The 22,957-nt window shown below is 49.1% G+C and overlaps 2 protein-coding genes across 3 annotated transcripts in view; one reads left to right on the top strand and one right to left on the bottom strand.

Annotated features, from left to right (window-relative positions):
* Positions 1–6,925: 6,925 nt before the first annotated feature.
* On the top strand, positions 6,926–12,499 carry PSMB4 (proteasome 20S subunit beta 4). The gene is made up of 7 exons (XM_033135765.1): positions 6,926–7,080; positions 8,101–8,307; positions 9,459–9,605; positions 10,485–10,566; positions 10,758–10,874; positions 11,077–11,165; positions 12,342–12,499. Exons 1-7 carry the CDS (start codon positions 6,953–6,955, stop codon positions 12,352–12,354), a joined length of 783 nt encoding a protein of 260 aa, XP_032991656.1. The 5' UTR covers positions 6,926–6,952; the 3' UTR covers positions 12,355–12,499.
* Positions 12,500–14,575: 2,076 nt separating this feature from the next.
* The window catches only part of POGZ (pogo transposable element derived with ZNF domain), a 40,921-nt gene continuing 32,539 nt past the window's right edge, over positions 14,576–22,957 (bottom strand). For both annotated transcript variants that reach the window (XM_033136421.1, XM_033136422.1), the window contains 6 exons: positions 22,148–22,320; positions 21,376–21,516; positions 21,087–21,146; positions 20,003–20,115; positions 18,177–18,201; positions 14,576–17,738 (listed from right to left, as the gene is read on the bottom strand). In XM_033136421.1, the coding sequence (XP_032992312.1) occupies positions 16,115–17,738; positions 18,177–18,201; positions 20,003–20,115; positions 21,087–21,146; positions 21,376–21,516; positions 22,148–22,320 (2,136 nt within the window). In that variant the 3' untranslated portion in view covers positions 14,576–16,114. The remainder of the gene's footprint in view (positions 17,739–18,176; positions 18,202–20,002; positions 20,116–21,086; positions 21,147–21,375; positions 21,517–22,147; positions 22,321–22,957) is intronic.

Here is a 22,957-nt window from a genome sequence, read left to right as displayed (position 1 = left end):
TCCTACTACATACAAATACACTTATGCACAGGCGCGTTCTTAGCCCCTTGGCTGCCCGGGGCGGGAAGCCAAGAGGCACCCCTGGGGGCGGGGCATCGCGGTGCGTGCGTCATGACGTCATGACGCACACGATGCCCCGCCCCCAGGGGTGCCGGGCGGCAGCACCCCTTCATGCCACGGCTGCTTGTCCCTGCGTGAGCAGCCGCTGCACGAAGGGGTGCCGGTCAGCGGATTCGGGAGTCTCTGCGGACTGCAAAGACTCCCGTATCCGCTGCCCGGGCTCCATTGGCAGAGCGCAAGTCGGGGCAGGGAGAGGGACGGGCCAGCGAGGAGGCAAGGGGCAAGCCAGCCAGCAGCGGAGCTATGCATAGAGGCAAGGGGCGGGTCAGCAAGGAGGGGGTGGCACCCCACCTCGCTGGCCTGCCCCTTGCCTCCATGCCGAGTTCCGCCGCTGGAAGGGGGGGCTATTTTCGGCGCTGCCGGGGTGGAGCCGCAAGGGCAGCCACACCCCTCCTCGCTGGCCGCCCCTGTGGCTCCACCCCGGCAGTGCCAAAAATAGCCTAAAAAGAAAAAATAATAAAATAATAATAATAAAAGCCCAGGGGGCAGGGCACCCCCCAATGTGTCACCCCCAGCAGGGGCGCTGCCCATGGCCACCCGCCCCCTCCGCCCCCCCTTGCTACGCCCCTGCTTATGCACCAAGAACACAAGAAAAGTCCTGCCGGATCAAGACAAAGGTCCATCTAGAGTTTTTAAAGCAGAGGTTGGATGGCCATCTGGCAGAGATTATTTAGCTATGATTCCTGCACTGCAGAGAGTTGGACTGGATGACCCTTGGGATTGGGACCCCTTCAGCTAGACAATTCTACGATTCTGTTATCCTTCTCTTGCAGTAGCCAAGTAGGTTGAAACCTGCAAACAGGACCTGAGATTTGCAATTCCCAGCAGCTGGTATTCAAAGGCATACTTCCTTCGACAGTGAAGTCAGAACAAAGCAATCGTGGAAACAGGTAAAAGGTAAAGGACCCCTAGACAGTTAAGTCCAGTCAAATTCGACTAATGGGTGTGGTGCTGATCTCGCTTCAGGCCGAGGGAGCTAGCTTTTGTCCACAGATAGCTTTTCCGGGTCATGGGGCCAGCATGATTAAACTGCTTCTGGAGCAACGGGACACCATGACAAGCGCCAGAGCACACGGAAATGCCATTTTCCTTCCCGCTGCAGCGGAACCTATTTATCTACTCGCACTGGGATGCTTTCGAACTGCTAGGTTGGCAGAAGCTGGACTGCCAACCTTCCGATCGGCAGGCCCAAGAGCCTCAGCACCGCCCACATTTCTGTTGCAAGTGCAATTCGTTTAATTTACAAACTGTATGTGAATCGCCGGAGTGTGGAACGTCAATCTCTTCTTCGGATACACCACCCTGTTCAATTGGCTTAAAAAAGAAGATGTTATTAAAGATTTTCTTGTGTCACATAACAGACAAATAAACAAGGAATAGAAAATATAGCATCTGCACTTTTAGGGTCAAAACCATCCTGCACTGACAACATCTGCCTGCAGCAATCAAATGGCAGCGAACTTTTCCCCTTCAGGCTGTGGGAATCTCGTACCAAACCACACCAGTTTGGAACGACGCTCCTGGAGGGTAAAGGGTGGAAGCCAGCCAGCTCCCATTCTTCCGCAGCAGCCCCACAAGCGATTTGCTGCAGCGCATCATTCCAAAAACCTTGTCACCCAAATTATGCTCTGCGCTGGGTAATCAGCAGCTCGTTAACCTTAATCATATCACTGCACTGTCACTTTCTTTTCTGCCTGTGTAAGACGGCGGGGATGGGGGGGGGGGAAACGGTCCAAGCACAAATGTTTGGCGCCATCACTCCCGAAAACGCCTCCGTGCGACACTGCCAGCTTTTTCTCGGCATGGCGAAGGCCAATCCTCTAATTGGAAGCAGGGGAAGTTCAACGGGAGACACCCCGAGGGGTGGCAGGCATCAGCTGTGCAGAAACGGCAAAAGAGGAACAACGCTGCATTATGCTTTTTCCACTTCTCTGTGCAGTGACGGCATTTTGAAGCGTCTGCTACGATCCATTTTCCTATACATAGGGTCATTTGAAGAGCCCTGCGGGATCAGGCCCATCCTGTCCATCATCCTGTTCTCACAGCCCGATGTCCCCATTGGTGTGCCGTCAGTGCACTGGGGAAATAATATAGTCTCCTAAATGTTTCGCTGGGGCCTTCTTCCCAAAGCCCAGGAAGCTTCTGACCAGCTCAAATGCGTGACATCGCCCTCGCAAGCTGGCGCATCTGGTCCTGTCCCCCTATGAAAAATTTCACCGCATGCCAGTGGATGCCCCTGTGGGAAGCCCACTCGCAAGAGCTGAGCGCATCGGCAACTCTCCCCTTCTGCGGTTTCCAGCGTGTGGTGTTCAGAGGCACCCTGCTTCCAACAGTGGAGAGTCCTCTCTGCCTTCTTACATATAAGTGCCTCTAAGTTCAACAGCAAGGAGCAAACAGCCCCAGGGACATCACTGGTGTGCAAAAAGTACTGTACTCAAGAGTCGCATTCCTGCTTGCAGGCTGGCCACTGTTAGAAAAGTATAGGGGGACTTAGATGGGCGTTTGGCCTGATCCAGGATGCTGTTTTCTGTTCTGATGAAGGAGGGCTCTTGCCTGTGGAAATCTGACTGGCCCCGGTGAAATTAGGCTGCTGGACCAGGTGGGCCTCTGGTCAGACCCAGCAAAGCTCTCCTGACGCACTTTTGCCAGTTTCCCCCTCCAGGAAAACAGCATGCTGTCGGAGCCAGCTGCAGAAATCTGTACCTCTTTCTCTCTCTGGATGCCTTCCAAGCGACAAGCTGTTTCCAAGCCTTACCCGAGGTGGTTGGCTAGGAGCCACCCAAAACCTAGCGACCAAGCAGATTCTGCTCGCTGGTGCCTATTAAGGAAAATATGTAAGTCTTTTGTCTGATTAATAGCTAGAAAGAAAGATGAATTGGTCTCCTTATGGCCGTAAGCATGATATCTGCAATACCGCTGTTGGCCTTTAAAAACAAACAAATAAATAAAGATCGGGGATGCAACGTAGAAGGGGAAGTTAATTATATCCTTTGCCTACCTGTCAATAGGGGAAAGTGAAACAAAATGTTAGAGTCAGGTTCCTCCAGTTGCTTCCACAGGGCCCTACCCACCCCCTTGGCCGAGGAAGGACAAAATCACAACTGCAGATAAGAATGTGTCCTGGCCACCTTTATGGGCGTTGCAAAATGTGGAATGAAAAGTAAGTGGGAAATAGGCGGGGTGGAGATACAATCTTGCTAGCAGGGCTTCTTCCTCGGTTCGCTTTACAGGTGCATTATTCTGCTATGGTTATTTATCAGGTGTGAACGCTGCTTAAAACTAGGCCACCTAGTATTAAATGTTGCAGAGAGGACTAAAAACAGGAGCAGGCTCATCTAGTTCGTCAACCTGTTCTCACAGTGACCAAATACCCCTAAGATGCTTGGAATCCCAGGTAGACTGCCTCTGGACCTGGAGGTTCCACAAGGACATCACAGAACGCTGCGGCTGGATCAGGCCAAAGGGGGCCCATCTAGTCCAGGATCCTGTTCTCACAGCGGCCACCCAGATGCCCCAAGGGGGAAATTGCAAAGAGAACATGAGTGCAACAACACTCTTGTCACTCACAGTCCCCAGCCAACTGGTATTCAGGGACATCCTCCTGACACTGGAGTTAATAGTAAAGCAACCATTGATTTGCAGCTATTGATAGCCTTATCCTCTGTGAATTTACTTATCTAATCCGCGTTTTAAAGCCATTTAAAATGCAACTGCAAGCAAATTCCAGACTTTGACTGTGAAACAAGACATCTTCTTGTCTGTCCTGAATCTCATTTGGAACGCCTTGCGGTTCTAGTATTATGAGACAGAGAAAAAGCACTTATCTCTATACTCTGCAACACACACACACAAAAACAATTTAAACATTCTAGATTGCATCCGTTGTTAGTCCTCCTCAGAGTAGCAGACCCCGTTGAAAACAAAGGGTGTTACTAACAGGTGGTAGCCGTGTTGGTCTGCCATAGGCGAAACAAAATAAAAAATTCTTTCCAGTAGCACCTTAGAGACCAACTGAGTTTGTTCTTGGTATGAGCTTTCGTGTGCATGCACACGAAAGCTCATACCAAGAACAAACTCAGTTGGTCTCTAAGGTGCTACTGGAAAGAATTTTTTATGGTGTTACTAACGTGCATCTTTTCATTCCAATGAGCATAACTTAGTTGTATACAATCACCTTTACTAGGAGAAAGCTATTTCTCATTTCTTTATTACAATAAAGTACTGTATATTTTGCATATTTGGAATGCTTAAAAAAAAATTCAAGATGGTTTCATTCCACTCACATTCCAAAAGAGGGATAAGCAGAAAGAAGCTCCGAGACAAGTCACCTCTTATCTTTAAAGGTTAAAAAGGGAAATGAAGTCTCCCATATCTAGGAGAGATTTGAAGAGACTTCATTTTCAGTGTGTGGGGAGAGAGGGAAGCCCAGCAGAGGTCAGGTGTCGGCAGCAGCAAGGAGGAACACAGGTTTTGTCCCTCATTAGATTTCTGAAAAAAGAAATAAAACTATTTTTCTCATTGAGGCTCCTGATTTACAAATATGCTTTCTATTTGACTGAAGTAAGCTGTATTGGTTTTGACAGAGTTAAGCTTGCACTTAACTACACTGCAAGACACATTTTAATTTCCCGTTTACAATTACGTCGTAATTTATGAGAAATGTCTGCTGTTCCCAATAATCCTGGCATTGCCTCTAATCCTTCGGTCATCCCCTATCTTCCGTTCCTTTAGTTCTAGTCACCTCTCCCCATAAAGGATATTGTAGTTTTGGGAAATTATTTTTTTAAAGGGCAAGCAAAATGTTACTATGGCTTCCTCCTCAGTTCAGGATGCAGTGATGGCTACCACCTTGGGTGGTTTGAAAGAGGATTAGACAAATTCCTGGAGGATCAAGTTATCAGTGATGACTAGCCGTGACGGCAGGGTTCTGCCTCTGCAATCAGAGACAGGAATGCTTCTGAATACCAGTTGAAGGAAAAGACAGGAGGGGAGAGGGCTCTTGTGGTTGAATCCTGAGGGTTTCCCACTGAGGCATCTCTGCGCCCACTGTGAGAAGAGGATGCTGAACTACTTGGGCCTCTGGCCTGATCTAGTTAGAGGGCTCTTCTGATGTTCCCATGGAACCTCCACGTTCAATAGCAGTCTACCTTGATTACTAGGTTCTTAGGGGCATTTGGCCACAGTGTGAACAGGAACTCGGACTAGGTGGGTCAATGGCCTCATCCAACTGGACATGCACTCTCTCTCTCTCTCTCTCTATATATATATATATAAAATTAAATTTTCTGTTTTACAATTTAGAAAATTCATTTAAAATATCAATGACTTCCCTTCTTCTCTTTCCATGGTTCATTTTGCATAACATAAATCCCCGAATCAAAACAAAATAAAAAATTCTCTCCAGTAGCACCTTAGAGACCAACTAAGTTTGTTCTTGGTATGAGCTTTCGTGTGCATGCACACTTCCAGCATGCACACGAAAGCTCATACCAAGAACAAACTTAGTTGGTCTCTAAGGTGCTACTGGAAAGAATTTTTTTATTTTGTTTTGACTATGGCAGACCAACACGGCTACCAACCTGTAAATAAATATTTTATTTTATAAATAATAATAAATTATATGAATATTTTATATAAACTGAACCATTCAGTATTCCCTTATTACATCCATCAAAATTTATTTACACTGTTGAATTTATCTTAATGCTGATGTTTTCAAGTGTATACAACCCGCCCCCCAATATACTGTATTCAATAAACGTTTTCCAACCTTCTCTAAACATAGATTCTTCTTGTTCTCTTATTCTATATGTTATGTCTGTGAGTTGTGCATATTCCGTCAGCTTAAGTTGCCGTTCTTTAGTTGGGACCTTGCTCGTTTTCCGTTTTTGGGCTAACAAAACACGGGCCGCCGTAGTGGCATCATAAATAACCTTTCCTTACGTTCTTAAAAAATATTTGTATTCTAATAAATAAAAAGGTGCATAATGCAAGGAATGACATACAATTTGAGAGAGAGAGAGAGAGGGGGAGAGGGAGAGAATGTATATATTCATTACTATAAAATGAGCAAATTATTGGAATAATAATAATTACAGAACATACACTTAAATACTACAGTAATGGGTAAGAGAGGTGTGGCGTTAACTGATGCCACACTCAAGATGGCGCTTCTCCATTCAAGTAACAGGGAAAGAGCGCCCCCTCGAGGAAAGAAAGCTTCATAAACTCGTGCTCAGCTTAGCCCATAGAGGTTTCATAAGGCTAGAGCGACACACTTAGCTGAAACTTCCGGCAAAATGTGAACGTAGGCAGCAGCAGTTGCTCTAGCCGTTCGCCTCTCTATGATGGAAGCCCTCCCGTAATCCTTTGCGTTAAAAACAAGCGCGGGAAACTACAGCAGTTCCTTTGGAGATAGCGGAAGTGCTCATAAAGTCTGCGACGGCGCTTGTCACTCTAGGCCGGTTTTGTCTACGGGCTCTAGCTAAGTTTTGAGCAACACTCAAGATGGCGACACCGGGTAGGGGCGGGACATACCCTCTTAAATTATACCGCCCGTGCGGCCCCCTTCGCACCACAACTTCCCAGTATTAAAAAGTACTTTTGTAACTCTCTGCGGTCTGCGCTAGCTAGGACGTATGCTATATTGCCTTTTTAAAAAGTTAAAAGAGATGCTTCAGTTCCGCCACACACAAAATGGCGGCTTCTCACGGTCTTCGGTTTCCTGTACGGTTCGCCACCGAGGACAAAACGAATCCCCGAGCGCCGCGCATGCGCAGAATGCCGGCCCCTCTTCCTGTTCAGTGACTAAGCTGCGGCTCTTCGGGGAAAGATGGAGGTTCCGGCGTCGTTCTCGCTGCCGCCGTTTTGGGCCGGAGGTCCCGCTCCCGGGGCGCTTTACTCACCGTCCTGTCCAGGAAACGCATCCGGGGTCCAGGCCGAGGGCGTCACCAGGACTCTGTAAGGGGGCTGGGGGAGGCAGAGCGCCCCCAGTTAGGCCTAAAAGGGGGGAGGGGGAGAGAATGCGCCTGTGATGTCACGTTGTTGACGTCACGCCACGTTGCTGATGTCTCTGGGTTAGGGGAGGAAGGGTTGGGAGAAAAGAATGGCTAAATTAGACAAGTTATATATTGTTTAAATGGGCATTTACTTATTTCAGAATTGGGGTCCTCTGTGGCTCCATCCCGATGTTGATGGACTCGAACTCCCAACACACACCCCCCAACCAATGAACAAGGGTCCAATTATATCCCGATTTCCCCATTTAGCCCATCATCATCTAAATAAATGGACCAAATTCACAGGCCGTATCCTGATCTGGCGGGGATGAGGGTATAGAGATATGATGCAGCTATTTATGAAGGTTTTAGATATAGGTATTGTGAGCTACATGTGTTGTTAGTCACTTGGTAGACTTTCAGGTAATAAGCAGCTAAGAAGCCTAATAGAAAATAATACCCAACAAGAGGCTCTTTCTCATCTACATCAGTAGTTTGGTATTATTTGTTAGGGGGGACTTGTTAGCTCTGCCTGGGGTGGTGTGTCTGTGCCAAGGTGGGGGGGGGGCAGAGCTGGAAACAGGTGTTGTGTGAACAAGCAGCATTTTGTGGGGTTAGATTTGACTGCCTCAAAGGGACAGAATAGAAAACGTTAGCGCAGGAGGCTGACTTATACCAATTCAGTCTATTTAGTTCAGTGCTGTCCACACTGACTGGCAGCAGCTCTCCAGAGTTTCAGGCAGGGGACATTCCTAGCCCTGCCTGAAGATGCCAGGAATTAAACGTGGGAACCTCTATATGCAAAGCAAATGCTCTACCACTGAGCTACAAACCTTTCCCCCAATAAGGAGTCAAGTAGGAAGAGGCGCTCGCGCAGCAGGACATGTGGGGCCGCTTTGCCATTTCTTCCAACTCAGGTTATTCCCCGCAGAGAAGGGGAAGCTGCAAGCCGACCCTCTGATGCTTCTTGTTCCCTTCAAAGGAGCCCCATGGTGACAGGCACCTCAGTCCTGGGGGTGAAGTTCAACGGCGGGGTGATGATTGCGGCCGACATGCTGGGCTCCTATGGGTCGCTCGCCCGCTTCCGCAACATCTCCAGGATTATGAAGGTCAACGACAGCACCGTGCTGGGGGCTTCGGGCGACTATGCTGATTTCCAGTACCTCAAGCAAGTCATTGAGCAGATGGTGTAAGTCTGAAGTTCTCCAAACCAACGGCAGGGAGCAGTTTCCTCCAGCAAGAGCTGGGAGCAGATGGAGGCCTTTTAAGCCTCTGTCTTCAGTTCACCTCCTCCAGGCTCCACCCTTTCCTGGAGAAATGTAGAGCCTTAAAGAACAAACCTGAAGACAGACACTCCTCCTCCTCCTCTGTCCCATAGCCTACCTCCTGGTACACCTCCTGCACTGCTGGACTGGCAGAGGCACCTATGAGAGTCCCAGCTCTTGCCCTGGGGGTCCGGGAGGTTATTCTGGGGGCTTCTGTCTGCCAGCCTCTGTGTTCCTCCGATATCCAGCAGCCAGCTCAGAGCCCTGAACTGTTAGTGTAATCTAAAATTAGGCTTGAAATGATTCTTGCATAGTTTTGCCTCTCAGCAACAGGGTTTCCTTAGCAACAGACTTCTATATTAGACGTGCTCTGATAGTGGCTGTTACTCTGTCCACATGGTTGAAGAGCAGAGAGATGGAATGATTCTGTGTATATAGTTTACATTGTTTTTCTTAGACCAGTAGTTGCATAAGTTGTACAGTGGTACCTCGAATTACAAACGCCTCAGGTTACAAACGCTTCAGGTTACAACTCTGCTAACCTGGAAGAGTTACCTCGAGTTGAGAACTTTGCCCCAGGATGAGAACGGAAATCGTGTGCCGGCGGCACAGCGGCAGCAAGAGGCCCCATTAGCGAAAGCACGCCTCTAGTTAAGAACAGTTTCAGGTTAAGAACGGACCTCCGGAACGAATTAAGTTCGTAACTAGAGGTACCACTGTAATGTTAATTCTTCTGCAAATACTTTAAGTAGAACAGGAATGGATGAGGTGTTTATTCCCGCATGGGAATTCACCAACAGATGAGCTGAAACAAGAAAGAAGGGCTTGGAAGACTTTCTGGGTGTCTGCGGACTGAAAAAAGGAGCCCCAAATGATTGGCATAGTGCGCCGACATGAACTTGGCCTGGTTCTTTAGCTGGCCCTTATGTAGTCTGCAACTGTGTGTCTGGGTTGCTGCTGGATTCAGGCATCAAAATGGGGGTCCCCATTCAGCCCCCCCCCCCCGAGCTTGAGGTTGCCCACTCCTTGCCGTAAAGCATCAGGTGCTGCATCTAATCTGGCTTCTGCCCTGCAGGATTGATGAGGAGCTCCTGGGAGATGGCCACAACTACAGCCCAAAGGCCATTCACTCCTGGCTCACCCGAGCCATGTACAGCCGCCGCTCCAAGATGAACCCCCTCTGGAACACCGTGGTGATAGGCGGCTTCAGCAACGGAGAAAGGTTAGTCACCCTGGGGTGGGATAGGCGGAAAGGTTGGGAGTGCTTTTGGAATCAGCATTCAGATAGGATGGGATGAGAGACTCCTAGCTAGTGCTCTGCCTGCCTGTCTTTTTATGGGGAGAGGGTTAATCATGGAAGATGAAGCTTTCATTGGCTGCTCCTCCTGTTGGCTATGCTCTGTCTCCCTGCTAGAAGCAGCAGCGCTTCTGAACGCCAGTTGCTGGAAACCGCAGGAGGGGAGAAGGCTCTTGTGCCGGAGTCCCGCGTGTGTGTTTCCCACTGAGGCAATTGGGTGGCCACTGTGACAAGAGGGTGCTGCACTATGTGCCTGGCCTGATCCAGCTAGAGGGTTCTCCCGACATTCCTATGGAACCTCGAACCTGGATGGCTTTGAAAGAGGGTTGGAAAATATTCACGAAGGAGAGGGCTGTCGAGGGCTGTTACCCGTGATGGCTGTGTTCAGCAATGCTTCTGTATACCAGTTGCTTGAAACCACGGGAGGGGACAGAGCTCTGATCTTCTTCTGGTTGGCCGCTGTTGAGAACAGGATGCTGGCCTAGATGGGCCATTGGCCTCATCCAGCAGGCTCTCTTTACCTTTCTGCATCTGCACGTCTGGAAATTCTCTCCCCTTCCTGCAAGCGATAAGCATTCAACAATTTAGAGGTGCAGAAAAAGGACTGCGGAGCCGCCTTGGGGCGATTTCCCTCTTTTCCTGCTGTAGCTCAGTTGTTACAGCATGATTCTCTTAATCTCGGTTGTGGGTTCGAGCCCCATATTGGGCGAAATAATTCTACATCACAGGGGCTTGGACTATGTGACCATTGTGGTCCCTTCCGGCTCTGTGATTCTATAACTAAAGCTCCCCCCCCCTTCTCAGTTTCCTAGGTTACGTTGACATGCTTGGGGTGGCGTATGAAGCCGCTTCTCTGGCGACGGGATACGGTTCTTACGTGGCACAGGTAAGCGTCTCAGGCGGAGGAGACACACGGTCTCATGTTAAAGGTGCCAAAGATCCGGTCTGTGCTCAGCTGCTTTTGGTTGGCCACTGTGAGACCAGGGTGCTCGATGGGCAGGACTCTTCTTGCCTTCTTAGCTCCCATTGCTTGCGGCTGCACAGCCAAATATTTTAATTTATCCTGCTCTGTCACAGCCACTGATGAGGGAAGCCTTGGAAAAAAAGCCCGTCCTGTCTAAGCAGGAGGCCAGAAGCCTCCTTGAACGCTGCATGAAAATCCTCTACTACAGAGACGCCCGCTCGTTCAACAGGGTAAGTCTCCCACTGTGCATCTTGGCATTAGAACAGTGGAACGGTGGGACCTTGCGGCCTTCCGGATGCCGGGATTTGGGTCTCCCACCAGCCCTGGCAAAATGGTCAGAGCCGATGCTGGGAGACGGCATCCGGAGGTCCCGTTAAAGGCAGGCACATCTGGCAAGAGGCCAGTCTAACCTCCCGCTGTTCTTTCTCTCAGTACGAGCTCACGACGGTGACGGAGAAAGGCGTGGAAGTAGAAGGGCCCATCTCCTCCGAGACCAACTGGGAAATAGCACACCTGGTCAGGTAAGCACACCTCCTTCCTTTGGACCCTCTTTCAGATGAAGCAGTTTGCGGCTGGCAGGAAAACTCCCAATCTACCCTGATCTCCGGAAAGGTGGCATTTTGGGACCCTCCACTGCCTGGACACCCTCACAGAAACCCCCTCGGCTGTCAAGAACATCAGAGAGGGTCCTCGTGGAAGTTCCACCTCCCTCAGAAGTTTGGGGGTTCATAGCAGCTCAGAAGAGGGTCTTCCTTTGTTCCCCTAAGTTGTGGAACCCGCTTCCCACAGAGGCGAGGCCGGCTATACATCATGCTTGAGATGTGCATTTTTAGGGTCTATTTTTGTGATTGTCACATGTTTTGGACTGTTTTGAGTCATGTGTTTTTAAATTGCGGTTACCTGCCCTGGGACCTTAGCATGAAAGATGGGGAAATAAACCAAATGAATAACATCTCTGAGAGCATCCCAGAACTCTTTGTTCTGCTCACATTTTCTTGGCTCGGCTCACCTCACATGGTCCCACTGGGAAAAGGAGCTGAAAAGGCCACTGGATTTTCCTCTTCTTGCCCAGGGAGCCATCCAGCCCCAGGTCACACCTCTTCGGCATGCTATGCCCATTACCAGCCAAGATGTTTCATTTTTGTTTGGCCCGTGAGAGCACACACTTGGCTAGATGGGCCATTGGCCTGATCCAGCAACCTCTTCTTAGCTTCTTGCCTGTGCCTTCAAGTGTGTTTTCCTGGCCAAAAGCCATCCCTGAACTGCAGTGATGCCTATAGAAGGGTGTGCATCTTATCCATGGCCCCCCTAAAGCTCCCCACAAGGGAATGTGGCCCTCGGTGTATAAAATGTCCCAGATTAGCTAGGTTTGGGGTGTTTATATATGAACCTTGAAAGGAATATGCAGGTTTTTAGAGGGAATGACTGGCTCCTAGCAAGAGGCACGCACATCTCTGCGACCAGACTTACCAAACCTTCTCGTAGCGATGTTCTGAACATGGTTAAATGTCCGTATCTAGTATCCCTGGGCCCAAAGGCTATAGTAATTCCATATTCATACCCTAAATACTGTGCTTCATTTTGTCTTAAAAACGATTTACTGTTCTGCAACCATTTCTAGACATCGTGCAACTCTTGCCTCCTGCTAATTTGGGTACTGCCAACCTAATTTTTCCCCATTCCTCCCCTCTCCGCAGCGGTTTTGAATGAAGCTCAAGAGCTCGTGGGCGGTCTCTGTTCCTGTCTAGAGATAATCCCAAATCCCTTGCAATGCTGTTTGATGCCTAACGTTTCGGCAGCTCCTCAGACCACGTTTTCTTTTTTTGTAAGCAGAATAAATGAGGTTTAGACTCTTTGCCTGTATGTACATGTCATGATTCTTATATTTGAAACATTCACTGTAACTTTCCAGTTTTCTCTGTTATAAGCTCCCTGTTGACCTGAATCGGGCATTCCTGATACTGTGTCATCTTAAAGCATTGCTGGCTTCTTCCCTTTCTGAGCTTGTCAGACTAATCTTGTGGCGAGGCTGTTTGTGTGTCGGGGGGTGGGACTGACATTTATAATTAAAGAGAGTGGGGGGGGGTGCATTTAAAAAAAATAAATGCTTCTCCATCTACTGAAAGCTCCCAGAAAATTCACTGCATTGTAGAAAGCTGACACATCAAGGAAGAAGCCTGCAGTCCAGCCTTTCTTGACACTATGATTTTCTACCACCAGGGGAATGTATTATTTGATGTAAGGGTAATTGATCAGACTCTGGGGCTGAGGGCTGAACTGAATGTGGCATATCAGTCATGCAGTTGTTAGTGAGTATGTGAATGGGTCCGTCCTTTAGGAGGGAATTAACGCAGTCGCTAATGAATGGTGCTGTTTGGGCCTGTGTGGTTCAGTTCCAACACAGATCCAGAGAATGCATATGGACACTTCGCTTGCCAAGTAGATGAGAAGAAAAAAGTGGCAGAGATTGGCAGCCCACTTTCTGCAATTTGACAGGCAGGTACAGGCTCAGAGTTTGCCACCCCTGCCCTTGGTGCACCCGACAGCCCTGCTGTTGCCAATCTCATTCTTAAACCCCTGATGAGCTCAGGAGCAGCCAGTAAAACTGCCAGCACATGGGACCACTGAGAGGCGTTCAAAACATCTGAGCAAGCACCATGTTGGCTATCTAATTTTCAAAGCACCCGGCACCAAGTTTGAGAGCTGCTTAGTCTTGAGGGGAGGGCGGGATAAGGGGGCATGACAGTGCAGAGAAGAAGGAAGAGCAAGAGAGGAAGAAACGTCAGCTAAAATGGTTGGTACTGGGATGGGGAGGAGGCGGAAGATGAGCCCCTTGGACTGGAAAGGGAAAAGATGATGGGATGGCAAGATCCACTTTGTGCAGGGGCTGGGGTGGTAATCTCTGCATCCAAGGAAGGAAGGAAGGGATTCTAGTGTTGTATAACGGAGAAAAAAACGATCCAGTTGCTCCAGACCAGGGGTCAGCAACCTTTTTCAGCCGTGGGCCAGTCCACTGTCCCTCAGACCATGTGGTGGGCCAGACTATCTATCTATCTATCTATCTATCTATCTTTTGGCCAGACTATATTTTGAAAAAAAAGAATGAAAGAATTCCTATGCCCCACAAATAACGCAGATATTCATTTTAAATTAAAGCACACATTCTACTCATGTAAAAACACCATGCAGGCCCCACAAATAACCCAGAGATGCATTTTAAATAAAAGGACACATTCTGTTGTTTAGTCATGTCCGACTCTTCGTGACCCCATGGATCAGAGCACGCCAGGCACTCCTGTCTTCCACTACCTCCCGCAGTTCAGTCAGACTCATGTTGGTAGCTTCGAGAACACTGTCCAACCATTTCGTCCTCTGGACACATTCTACTCATGTAAAAACACTGATTCCCGGACCATCCACGGGCCAGATTGAGAAGGCGATTCGGCCGCATCCGGCCCACGGGCCTTAGGTTGTTTACCCCTGCTCCAGACCATGCTAATTTTATGCTTGTCTACAAGGTCCCCTCTTGGTGGACCTTTTCTGAACCTCTTCCGACTGCAATATCCTTTTTGAGATGTGGCAACCAGAACTGTACACAGTATTCCAAATACACAGAAGAGACAAGACTCTCTTTGGGGATCTGGCCCAAATATCTTTCCTCTGGACCCCACAACTGAAAACACAGCTGAGTGCCCCCTTCACCAACTTGCTTCACCACAGCTGCTTTAGGCTCCCTCAGCATCATACAGCTGACCTCAGCATCATACAGCTGTGCTGCCTTGGGCTGATGGAAGATGAAGTACAAAACACCTGGATGGGAGGACATAAGGTTGTATCGGGCATCCTGCCTGAAGCTCCTGTTAATTTACAACACGCACAAAACTTCTCACTGCCCTGTCCAGCTGTCGTTCTCCGTAATAAAAACACAGTGTTTATAAATCCATTTCCCTGGCTTTATTAAACGTTCCACATATGTACATTTTAGAGATTAATCATTTACAGGTCAGCCCACCCTGTTTCCTTCTTCCCTTGAGTCACTGGGGTGGGGAGTGGGGTGGGCATATTGGGGGCTTCGGGAAAGGGAGGGAAGGCGTCGGCCACAGAGGCGAGTCTTAAAACTTCAACGGAAAAAAGTAAAACCAGAAGTGGCATGGAGGGTGGGGGAGGGAGGAGGCTCCCACGTTTTTTCGTCATGTCAAAATGCTTTTCATTGTTCAGACCATAATACGTTACGATTTTTAAAAAACTCTCAAACATGCAAACAGTAGAAAAAACACCTCTTTTTGTCTTTCTTTTGTCTCTGTTTTTTTTTTTACGCTGGCAGTGAAAAATAAAAACAAGTTCTCCCTTGTTTTTGTGTGTGCAGCTGGGTTCAACTGAAGTAGCAAATTCGGGGTACGTAGTGTGTCTTGGCGCCGTCAGAGAAAGCAGGATTCAGTAGCTATCGATAGTTTTCAGAAGGTTTAAAGTCAATGGTCCAGGAGAGGATTAGCTTGCAACCAACGAGCCAACCGGAAAGGATGTTGCCAACCTGAACGGAGTCGTCAAAAGGCTTGAAGCTCCCACAGTTTATACTCTTGTCAGGAATCAGAAGGAGCAGGAGCCCAGTAGTTTAGCCAACGGGCGAGAAAGTGAGGAAGTTACGGCAGCTGCCTGGAAGTCCAGGTAACTCTCGAACAAAGTGGATCATCGGTCAACCCAAGGCATGGCACTTCTATGTCTATAAAGATCCATTTGCTGGTGACCAACAGGCGGGATCAACCCCTTTCCTGTCCCTAAACAATGATGTCAGCCTTTACTTTCTGTCCTCTTTGTTAATAAGGAAACCTCAAATTTTCAAAGGGTGGCTATAGAACGTTCAATGTGTTAAAGGAAACATTCATACCTTAAAAGAAAGAAAAGATGTTATCACCTAGAAATCAACATTTCTGGATCCAAGTGTTAAAATGGGGAGGGGGGGGGAGGTCTGTGTTATGACAAATTTTTAAAGAAGTGGGGGTGGGGTGTAGAGATTTTCATTCTTTAGCTACATATTGGTGTTCCTTGGTTTTTCCAAAAGAAAAAAGGTCACATTGATGATGTGGTTTAATTAAAAACCTTTTTTTGCACAGTATAAAACAAACACAACCCAGAAACTATAATACAGTGAGGTAAAGAAAATGAAAAGCAAAAAATAATTCACCCACAATATATCTTCAGAAAATAGCAACACAGTGATTTAAGAAAAAACAAAAATTAAGCACATTTTTTCTTTTTAAAGAAATGAACAGACAGCATAAAATGGCTATTAGTCTGCGTGTTCACCTACTAATCTCCTGTACCCACAGATCCACAGGGAAGTGAAAATGGTCTCATCCAACATTGATTTTCTTTTATATATATATCTATATATATATATGTATCTATATATATCTATATATATAAAAGAGAGAGGAAAAGAACTCTTTCTCTGGATCAAGTGGGAAAGCACTCAGACTTCCATCAAATCCAAGTCAGCATCCTCAAAGCCGTAGAACGATTCTGTCTCGCTCTCCCCTTCAAAGAGCTGGTGGAGGACCTCGGGGTTGGCGGATTCCTCGGCTGGCGCAACCGATGCCCCATCCTGCAGCTCTGCCTCTTCCTCCTCCTCCTCCTCCTCCTGTGGCTCGTTGTTGAGCTTCAGCTGCTCCTCCAGCGAGGCAATGAGCTCCTCCTGCATGTCGGCATTGCGGGTGGGTGTGTTGGCCGTGCCATCAGGGCCCGGCAGCACACTGGCCACCAGGAAGGACTGCTGGACCAGTTCGGGGCAGTCGCTGATGACCTCGAGCGCCTCGGCCAGCCAGCACAGGACCAGCTGGAGAAGGATGTCCGAGTCACACGTGGAGTCAGCCATCTCCTTGGCCTGCTCCTTCCACTTTTTGTGCAAGAAGTTTTTCACGGTCCTTTTGATGCAAACGTCCAGCGGCTGGTTTTTGGAGCTGCAGCCGGCGGGGACGACAGCCGGCAGCGTGTTGGAGGAGCTCAGCACAGAGAGGACCTCTTCTGAGAGGTGCGTCCGGTGGCAATCCAGGACCAGCATGCCTTTGCTGTTCTGGCTCTTTATGTGCTTGTGCCATACCGTGGAGGACCACGACTCCATGATCTCATCGTCGCTGTAGCCGCTCTCCTTCACCTCCAGGACGATCGTCTCCGGGACGTTGGCGGCCTGCTCCACCCGGCCCCGGTAGAAGACGAGGGTGGGCAGCACGCTCCCGTCAGCCAAGATGGCCAGGACAACGTCACACCAGGGCTCCCCCGTCCCCACCGTCTGCAAGGCGTTCTCCTTCCGGTCGTCGCTGCAGAGCACTTCCACGTCCAGGAAGAGAGAGATCTCGTCGATGGCGGCGATCATGGATAGAGGCAGGTCCTGGGTGTGGATCTGCCGCTGCACAAACTCAATGAAGCAGCTGGCACTGCCCTCGACATCCTTGGGGAGAGGGTGGGCCACCGCTCGGCGGTTGTGCGTGCTGAGGTTGTGCCGGAGCATGAAGCGGACAGCCCACTCGTAGGAGATCTTGAAGCCGCCTTCCAAGGACCGCCCAATCTTCGTGGCCTTCTGGAAGAGGGTCTCCTCGTTGACCGGCAGCTGCTGCTCCCGCTGGGTGAGCACCCACTCCGCCAGCTTCTCCTCCGCCTCAAAGCTCAGGTACTTCCCCTCCGACAGGGAGGCCACATTCTCCTCCTGGAAAGCCTGGAACCGCCGAAGCCAGCGCCGGATCCGCCGCGGGGGGTTCTTGAAGTGCTCCGCCGCCTGCTCCGTGTTGCAGCACAGAGCGAAGAGGACCACCCGTAGCTTCTTCACCGAGAGCTGCTCCTTTCGGCTTGCCGGCTCAGGCGCTTCCTTCACCGGCGGCTCCTCGTCCTCATCTTCCACGTTCAAGCACTCATCTTCATCCTCCTGGATAGTGGTAGGAGCTGGAGTGGGAGCGACGACAGGCGGTCTGTTGCTGGCTTCAGGCGCCTCCTTCTCTTTCTCGTCCTCAGGTAGAGGTGAGGCCGTGTTCACGGTAGTAGCTTTGACTGGCGGGTAGGTGGAGCTGGGGGCCTTCACGCCTCTGTCAAAGGGCTGGGCAGGCCTGAAGGGTGGGAGAAAAAGAGAAAGGAAGACCGAGAAGGTCCTTGAGTATTTCTTTCTTTCTTTCTTTATCTCATCAAGTTTACACACTGCTTAAGTACAAAACAACTCTCAAGACGAATCAAAAGAGAAAAATCACAGCAATTAACTAAAAGCAGATTAAAACATGCATCTACATTCTGCACGTCTGGGGAGGCTGAACAAAAATGTTTTTAGCAGGCAGCAAGAAGAGTTCAGTGAAGTCACCTTCCCTGTCAATACACAGGGAGTCTGAGAGTGTGGGTGCTGCCACAATAAAATATTTCCCACAAATGTGGAATTGGTATGATGTAACAGGGCCAGTTTTGCAGCAAAAGAAAGAGAAAGATCCCTCACACAGGGGATGAGGGGCAGAAGAAGAGAATCTGCCCAGATGGGAGGAAAATTGGGAGAATTTTACCTTGAATGCGAACTCCAGGTGGAACCTGTTAGAAAAAAAAGGAAATAAAAGTATTGAGAGGCTGGGCTTGCACCAGGCGGCTTGTTAATAAGGGGAACACAAAGGGACTGGACAGCCAGCCAGGGTCACTGGCAACAGGAGGATTCACAGCACAAGGGCAGAGGAAAATCCAGGGGCATTCTGGGAACTATTAGCCATACCCTGAGTCTGCACAGCAATCCATCACTACCCTTTCCCATCAGCATATAAACTGCCTCTTAGGAAGGCGACCGAGAACCTGCTGCAAGCAGCTCACAGACACCATGCCATGCTTTGCCCCTCCCTGGCTCCCTTACGCACCAGACTAGCTCCCCCATCCTCTCCCTGCCTATTCTGCCTTCCTAAAACTGGCCTTGCTCTCCTGATGGCACCCTCCTGTTCAAGCCTGCAAATCTGTCTTGCCCCTCAGTCAAGCGCCGCTGTGGCCTGGTGATCTTACTGGAAGAGTCCTGGACCTTTTGTACTTATGTAGTGGGCGACACCATTGCCTTCCCTCATCCCTTGTTGATACCCCAATGTGTGTGTCTCAAGGACAAGTTCTGTGGACACGTTCTGAGCATTAAACCCAGATCCATTGCTCTTTGAACCCAGAGTCTCCTTGGCAGCTGCCCCCAAGGACTTCCATCACAGTCTCCAAGCTTGTTGGGAAAGGAAGAACAAAAAGGCTGGAAGTATCACGGCAGCGGGAATGGTGGGGTCGGGAGAGGGAGTAGAACTGCAGCAAGGGCAAGAGTGAAGTGTTCAAACAGGCTTGCAATAAAACAGAGAGAGGAAATGCCTCTCTCTCTCTCTCAGAAGAGAGTCTCAGTTTGAAACCATGGGAAGCTGCTACTAGTCAGTGTGGGCAATACTGAGATGGACCAGTATAAGTCAGTTTCCTAGGTCATAAGACACATGTGGTGGTGTGGGGTCTCTCTCTTCGGAGAGCTTTTACTATGGCTCGGTTCCAAACAATACCTACAGCATACCTGGCCGGCAGATTTGCCAGAACCCCATTAGAGCACCGTTTGTGTCCTTGCTCCATGAGAACCAAAGAGGACCTTATACACTACTTTCTTCATTGTCCTCTTTATTCAAGCTTTAGAGGTGGAATTCTGCAAATTATACCCAACTCAATAAGCAACCCTGAAGATCGTGTAAAATTTTTATTAGCTGATGCCAATCCTCAGATTTCTCATGGGGCAGCGGTTTACCTGATGAAGGCTATGAAAGCCAGGGAAAGATTATTGGCCGACAAGGATAAGGTCCCTTTTTCGTCTCCATAATCTGTCTACAATGTATCTTTTTTTATTTGACAATGCCATTGTTAAGGCTACATGTAATAAATTTTAATACTATTATGCAGATATATGTGTACAGTCATACCCCAGGTTGCACACCCCTCGGGTTGCGGACATTCAAGTTAAGAACGCCCGCAACCCGGAAGCCTTTCTGGTGCGTGCGCGACCCCCGGATGCGCAGAACGCTTCTGCACACTTCGTGCATGTGCAGAAGCACTCAAATCGCGCTACCTCCAGGTTTTTTTTCTGGGGGGGGGGGCGTTCGTGTTAAGCACGCCCATGTTATGTAGCGCAATCTGGAACGGATCGCGTGCGTAACACAGGGTACCACTGTAAAGGCTTAGTCCTCACAATAAACTTTATTCTGATTCCGATTCTATTCACATGTGGTGATGGTGATTCTTTTTGGCGAGGAACTCTGTCTGAATGCACAAATGCTGGGAATGGAGGATTCGGGGGGAGCCATGCTGCATCACCCGGTTTCCACCTGCCCCCTCCAGCCCTCACCTCGTAGGAGTACGTTGCTGAATTCGTGCGAGGGGTTGAAGACAAGGTGCTTGGCCATTGCGTCGCCTTCTGATGTGGCAAAGAGACAAGCCGAGCAAGCCAGTCGCACCCCACTGTGAGGGAGAAATGAAAAGGAGGAAGGTCATCCCTTGTGGTAGGAGGATCTTGCCACCAGCAAGCATATTTGATTCCCAAACATCTTCCCTTGTAGACAAACAACAACAACCACTCCTCTACCCTGGCAATACACATCTTGATTTAGCTGCTCAAATCAAATCAGGGTGGGGAACTTGAAGCCCCTTGATGTGAACCTTTGGGGATCTTGTTATAAGTGCTGAGAATTCCAACACATTCATTACACACAAACACACAGGAAAACTGTCAAAGCCTCACTGATGAAGCATGTCAGAAAACAAGGTTTTTAAAACAACCACAGACCTTGGAGGGCTGATTTAAAAAGTTATTAATTCAATGTTTGAAGATCTAACCCCCCCCCCCCAAGTGCTCTCTCCACTAAGGCTGGAGTCAAGTGAACACATTGTGAGCTGAGGTTCTGCAGCATTCATTCTCCAGACCCAGGAACCGCCATTTGGGATTAGCACAAAAGCAATTAGAGAAATCGCACACAAGAAAGCTCATGAGGCAAATCTACACTACAAAAATACAAGTCGTTTCCCAACCCAAGGCCCTCCAGCTGAGGCTTCAGGTGTCTTACTGATTCATGGTTTGCTTCTCTCCAAACAAACACAAGCATGTGGGAGGAGCAAAGTCCTTATTCTCATTGCCACCGCTTTCTTTAACATAGCGGAGTTAACCTTGCACATGAACCAAATCCCTCTCGTTTTAATTGTCATAGCTCCAACCATCCTGCAAGGCATTCTGGGAACTGTAGGTTGCTAAGAATGCACTCTTGGCTTGACTACCCCCAAGTTGGCCAGAGAGTTACAAATATTAGGTGTGAGAGAAGGATTATTAAGGCAGGTTTAGGTCCATAGTGTAGACGAACAACACACCAGAACATAAAAAGGTGCTAGCTAGCAGGTAAAGAAAGGACATTATTGTTCCAGGGAAATTTCTGCCTTACCAAGCAGTGTAGTTTTTGAACAAGGCCAAGTACTTCGGACTCTTGCGAGGAACGTGGTTGCTGGTAAAAAGAGAGCAAGCAAACACACAAATGAGGAAAGAGAGCAATTCTTATGGACTCCCAGAAGCCACCCACCTCCTTAACGAGGTCCAGCAAACACTTTGGCCCACCAAAAGTGGGTGCACAGGTCACAGAAAGAGAAGAGCAGGCACAGCCGGAAGGGGAAGAGTTAGCCACTGCACCAAAAGATCAGAGGAGGAAGAAGAGAAAACCGCTTGGCCCGACTTACTTGATCATGTGGTTGGCATAGGCGCGGGAGCAGCAGGTGCTGTAACGGCATAGCGAGCAGTGGACATAGGTGGGGAAGTGGTTTGGGAAATCCGGGATTTCGAAGCTGCACTCCAGACACGTTTGCCGGCCAAGGACGCTCCTACAGAGAGAAAGGGGGCAGCCGGTCAGGGGCTGGGTTCCAACAAAGGATGTGGGTTTTGCTAAGAGGGTTGCAAGAGGCCTAGTGCCGCAACTGTGGACTCCTTCCTGGCATGTTGTCCTGTATTGCCTAAAGCCATAAGGACCAGACACTTGCATTAAGAGAAAAACCTTGAAAATGGAGTTGTGTGTGTGTGTGTGTGTGTGTACACACACACACACACACACACACACACAACACCACCAAATTAAATGAGCAGGATTTGGATTTAGTAGCTGGAATCCCACAACTAGCCAGGTGTTTGGCTCATAGCAGAGAAGGCTTCCTCCCTGCTGCCCTGGCTGGGACAGTGCAGGGATGCATCTATACCAGGGCTGGGAGGAACCTCAGGCCGAAGGGCCAAATGTGGCTCCCAAAACTCTCTCCAGCAAGCCGTTCTTTCCAATCTGCCCCTGCCTCCATGTCAACTCACTTTCCTCACAAAAGTGATGCAAAGCAACAGCTGTCAAATGTAAGGAGGAAGCTGCAGAATCTGAACCACTGAACTGTACAGTTCTCCCCACCCACCCACCACAGATTATTATTATTTCTAAGGGATAATTTAGTGGGAAATTTAGTAATGAGCTCTGACATCTTCCTGACGGCTTTCTTCTGGATGTTCCTCTGGTAAGGTGGGCACAGGAAGTTGGGCTGGGGGTCTGCTGAGGCTGAGAGCAAGGTGGTGTCTTGTAGGAGGCCTGGGGGCATGTCGTTGGCAGACAAGGGCACCGTCCGCGGCTGACCTCGGGAGGCCCTGATGGTGACCTGTGGCACAGAGGAGAAGAGACTGCAATGAAAACACTCGAGCGCTATACAGATACAGATGGGGTTTCAAAAAGAAAAAAATCCCCAAATGATGCCTGCACCTCATTTGCATAGCTCCACCCCTGGGAAAAGTGGGAGGGGTTACCCACTCCCAAGTAACCTTCCTCACCAGCTGAGGGGAAGCCAGAAATCGATCAGCATTAAAGATGGGGACAGAGGAACTAGCTGGAAATGTATTTTATTCATGTCTTATATTTATATCCCACCTTTCCTCCAAGAAGCTCAAGGTGGCCTACATACATCTCCTCCCCATGTTATCCTCACAACTGCCCTGTGAGGTAGGCTAGGCTGAAAGACAGGCCAGGATCACATCTAGTGAGCTTCATGGCTGATGTGGGGGTGGGAGAGGGAGAGGATTGGAATCCTGCTCTCTCTCAGGACCAATTCCAGCGCTCTACCCACCAAAGGCAGGTGGGGAGCCCAGGGAAACTATGCAAACAAGTCCACTCAAGTTTTTGGTCCACAAACATTTCAACCAGCTTGCCTGTCACTTTGTGCCTTAAAAAAGAAAGTGGCATGGGGAACCACATAGACAGGGAAATTTAGTATTGTCTGCCTGCTAGATTGCACAGTGAGA

Source organism: Lacerta agilis, chromosome 17, assembly GCF_009819535.1.
Source record: "Lacerta agilis isolate rLacAgi1 chromosome 17, rLacAgi1.pri, whole genome shotgun sequence".
Taxonomy (NCBI): domain Eukaryota; kingdom Metazoa; phylum Chordata; class Lepidosauria; order Squamata; family Lacertidae; genus Lacerta; species Lacerta agilis.
This window is presented reverse-complemented; position numbering and strand designations above follow the sequence as displayed.

Excerpts from the sequence above, each read along its gene's own strand:
- PSMB4 (XM_033135765.1), top strand. The coding sequence starts at position 6,953 with ATGGAGGTTCCGGCGTCGTTCTCGCTGCCGCCGTTTTGGGCCGGAGGT. Across the intron at positions 9,606-10,484 it reads GGCTTCAGCAACGGAGAAAG|TTTCCTAGGTTACGTTGACA; the intron begins GTTAGTCACCCT and ends CCCCCTTCTCAG. Across the intron at positions 10,567-10,757 it reads ACGGTTCTTACGTGGCACAG|CCACTGATGAGGGAAGCCTT; the intron begins GTAAGCGTCTCA and ends GCTCTGTCACAG.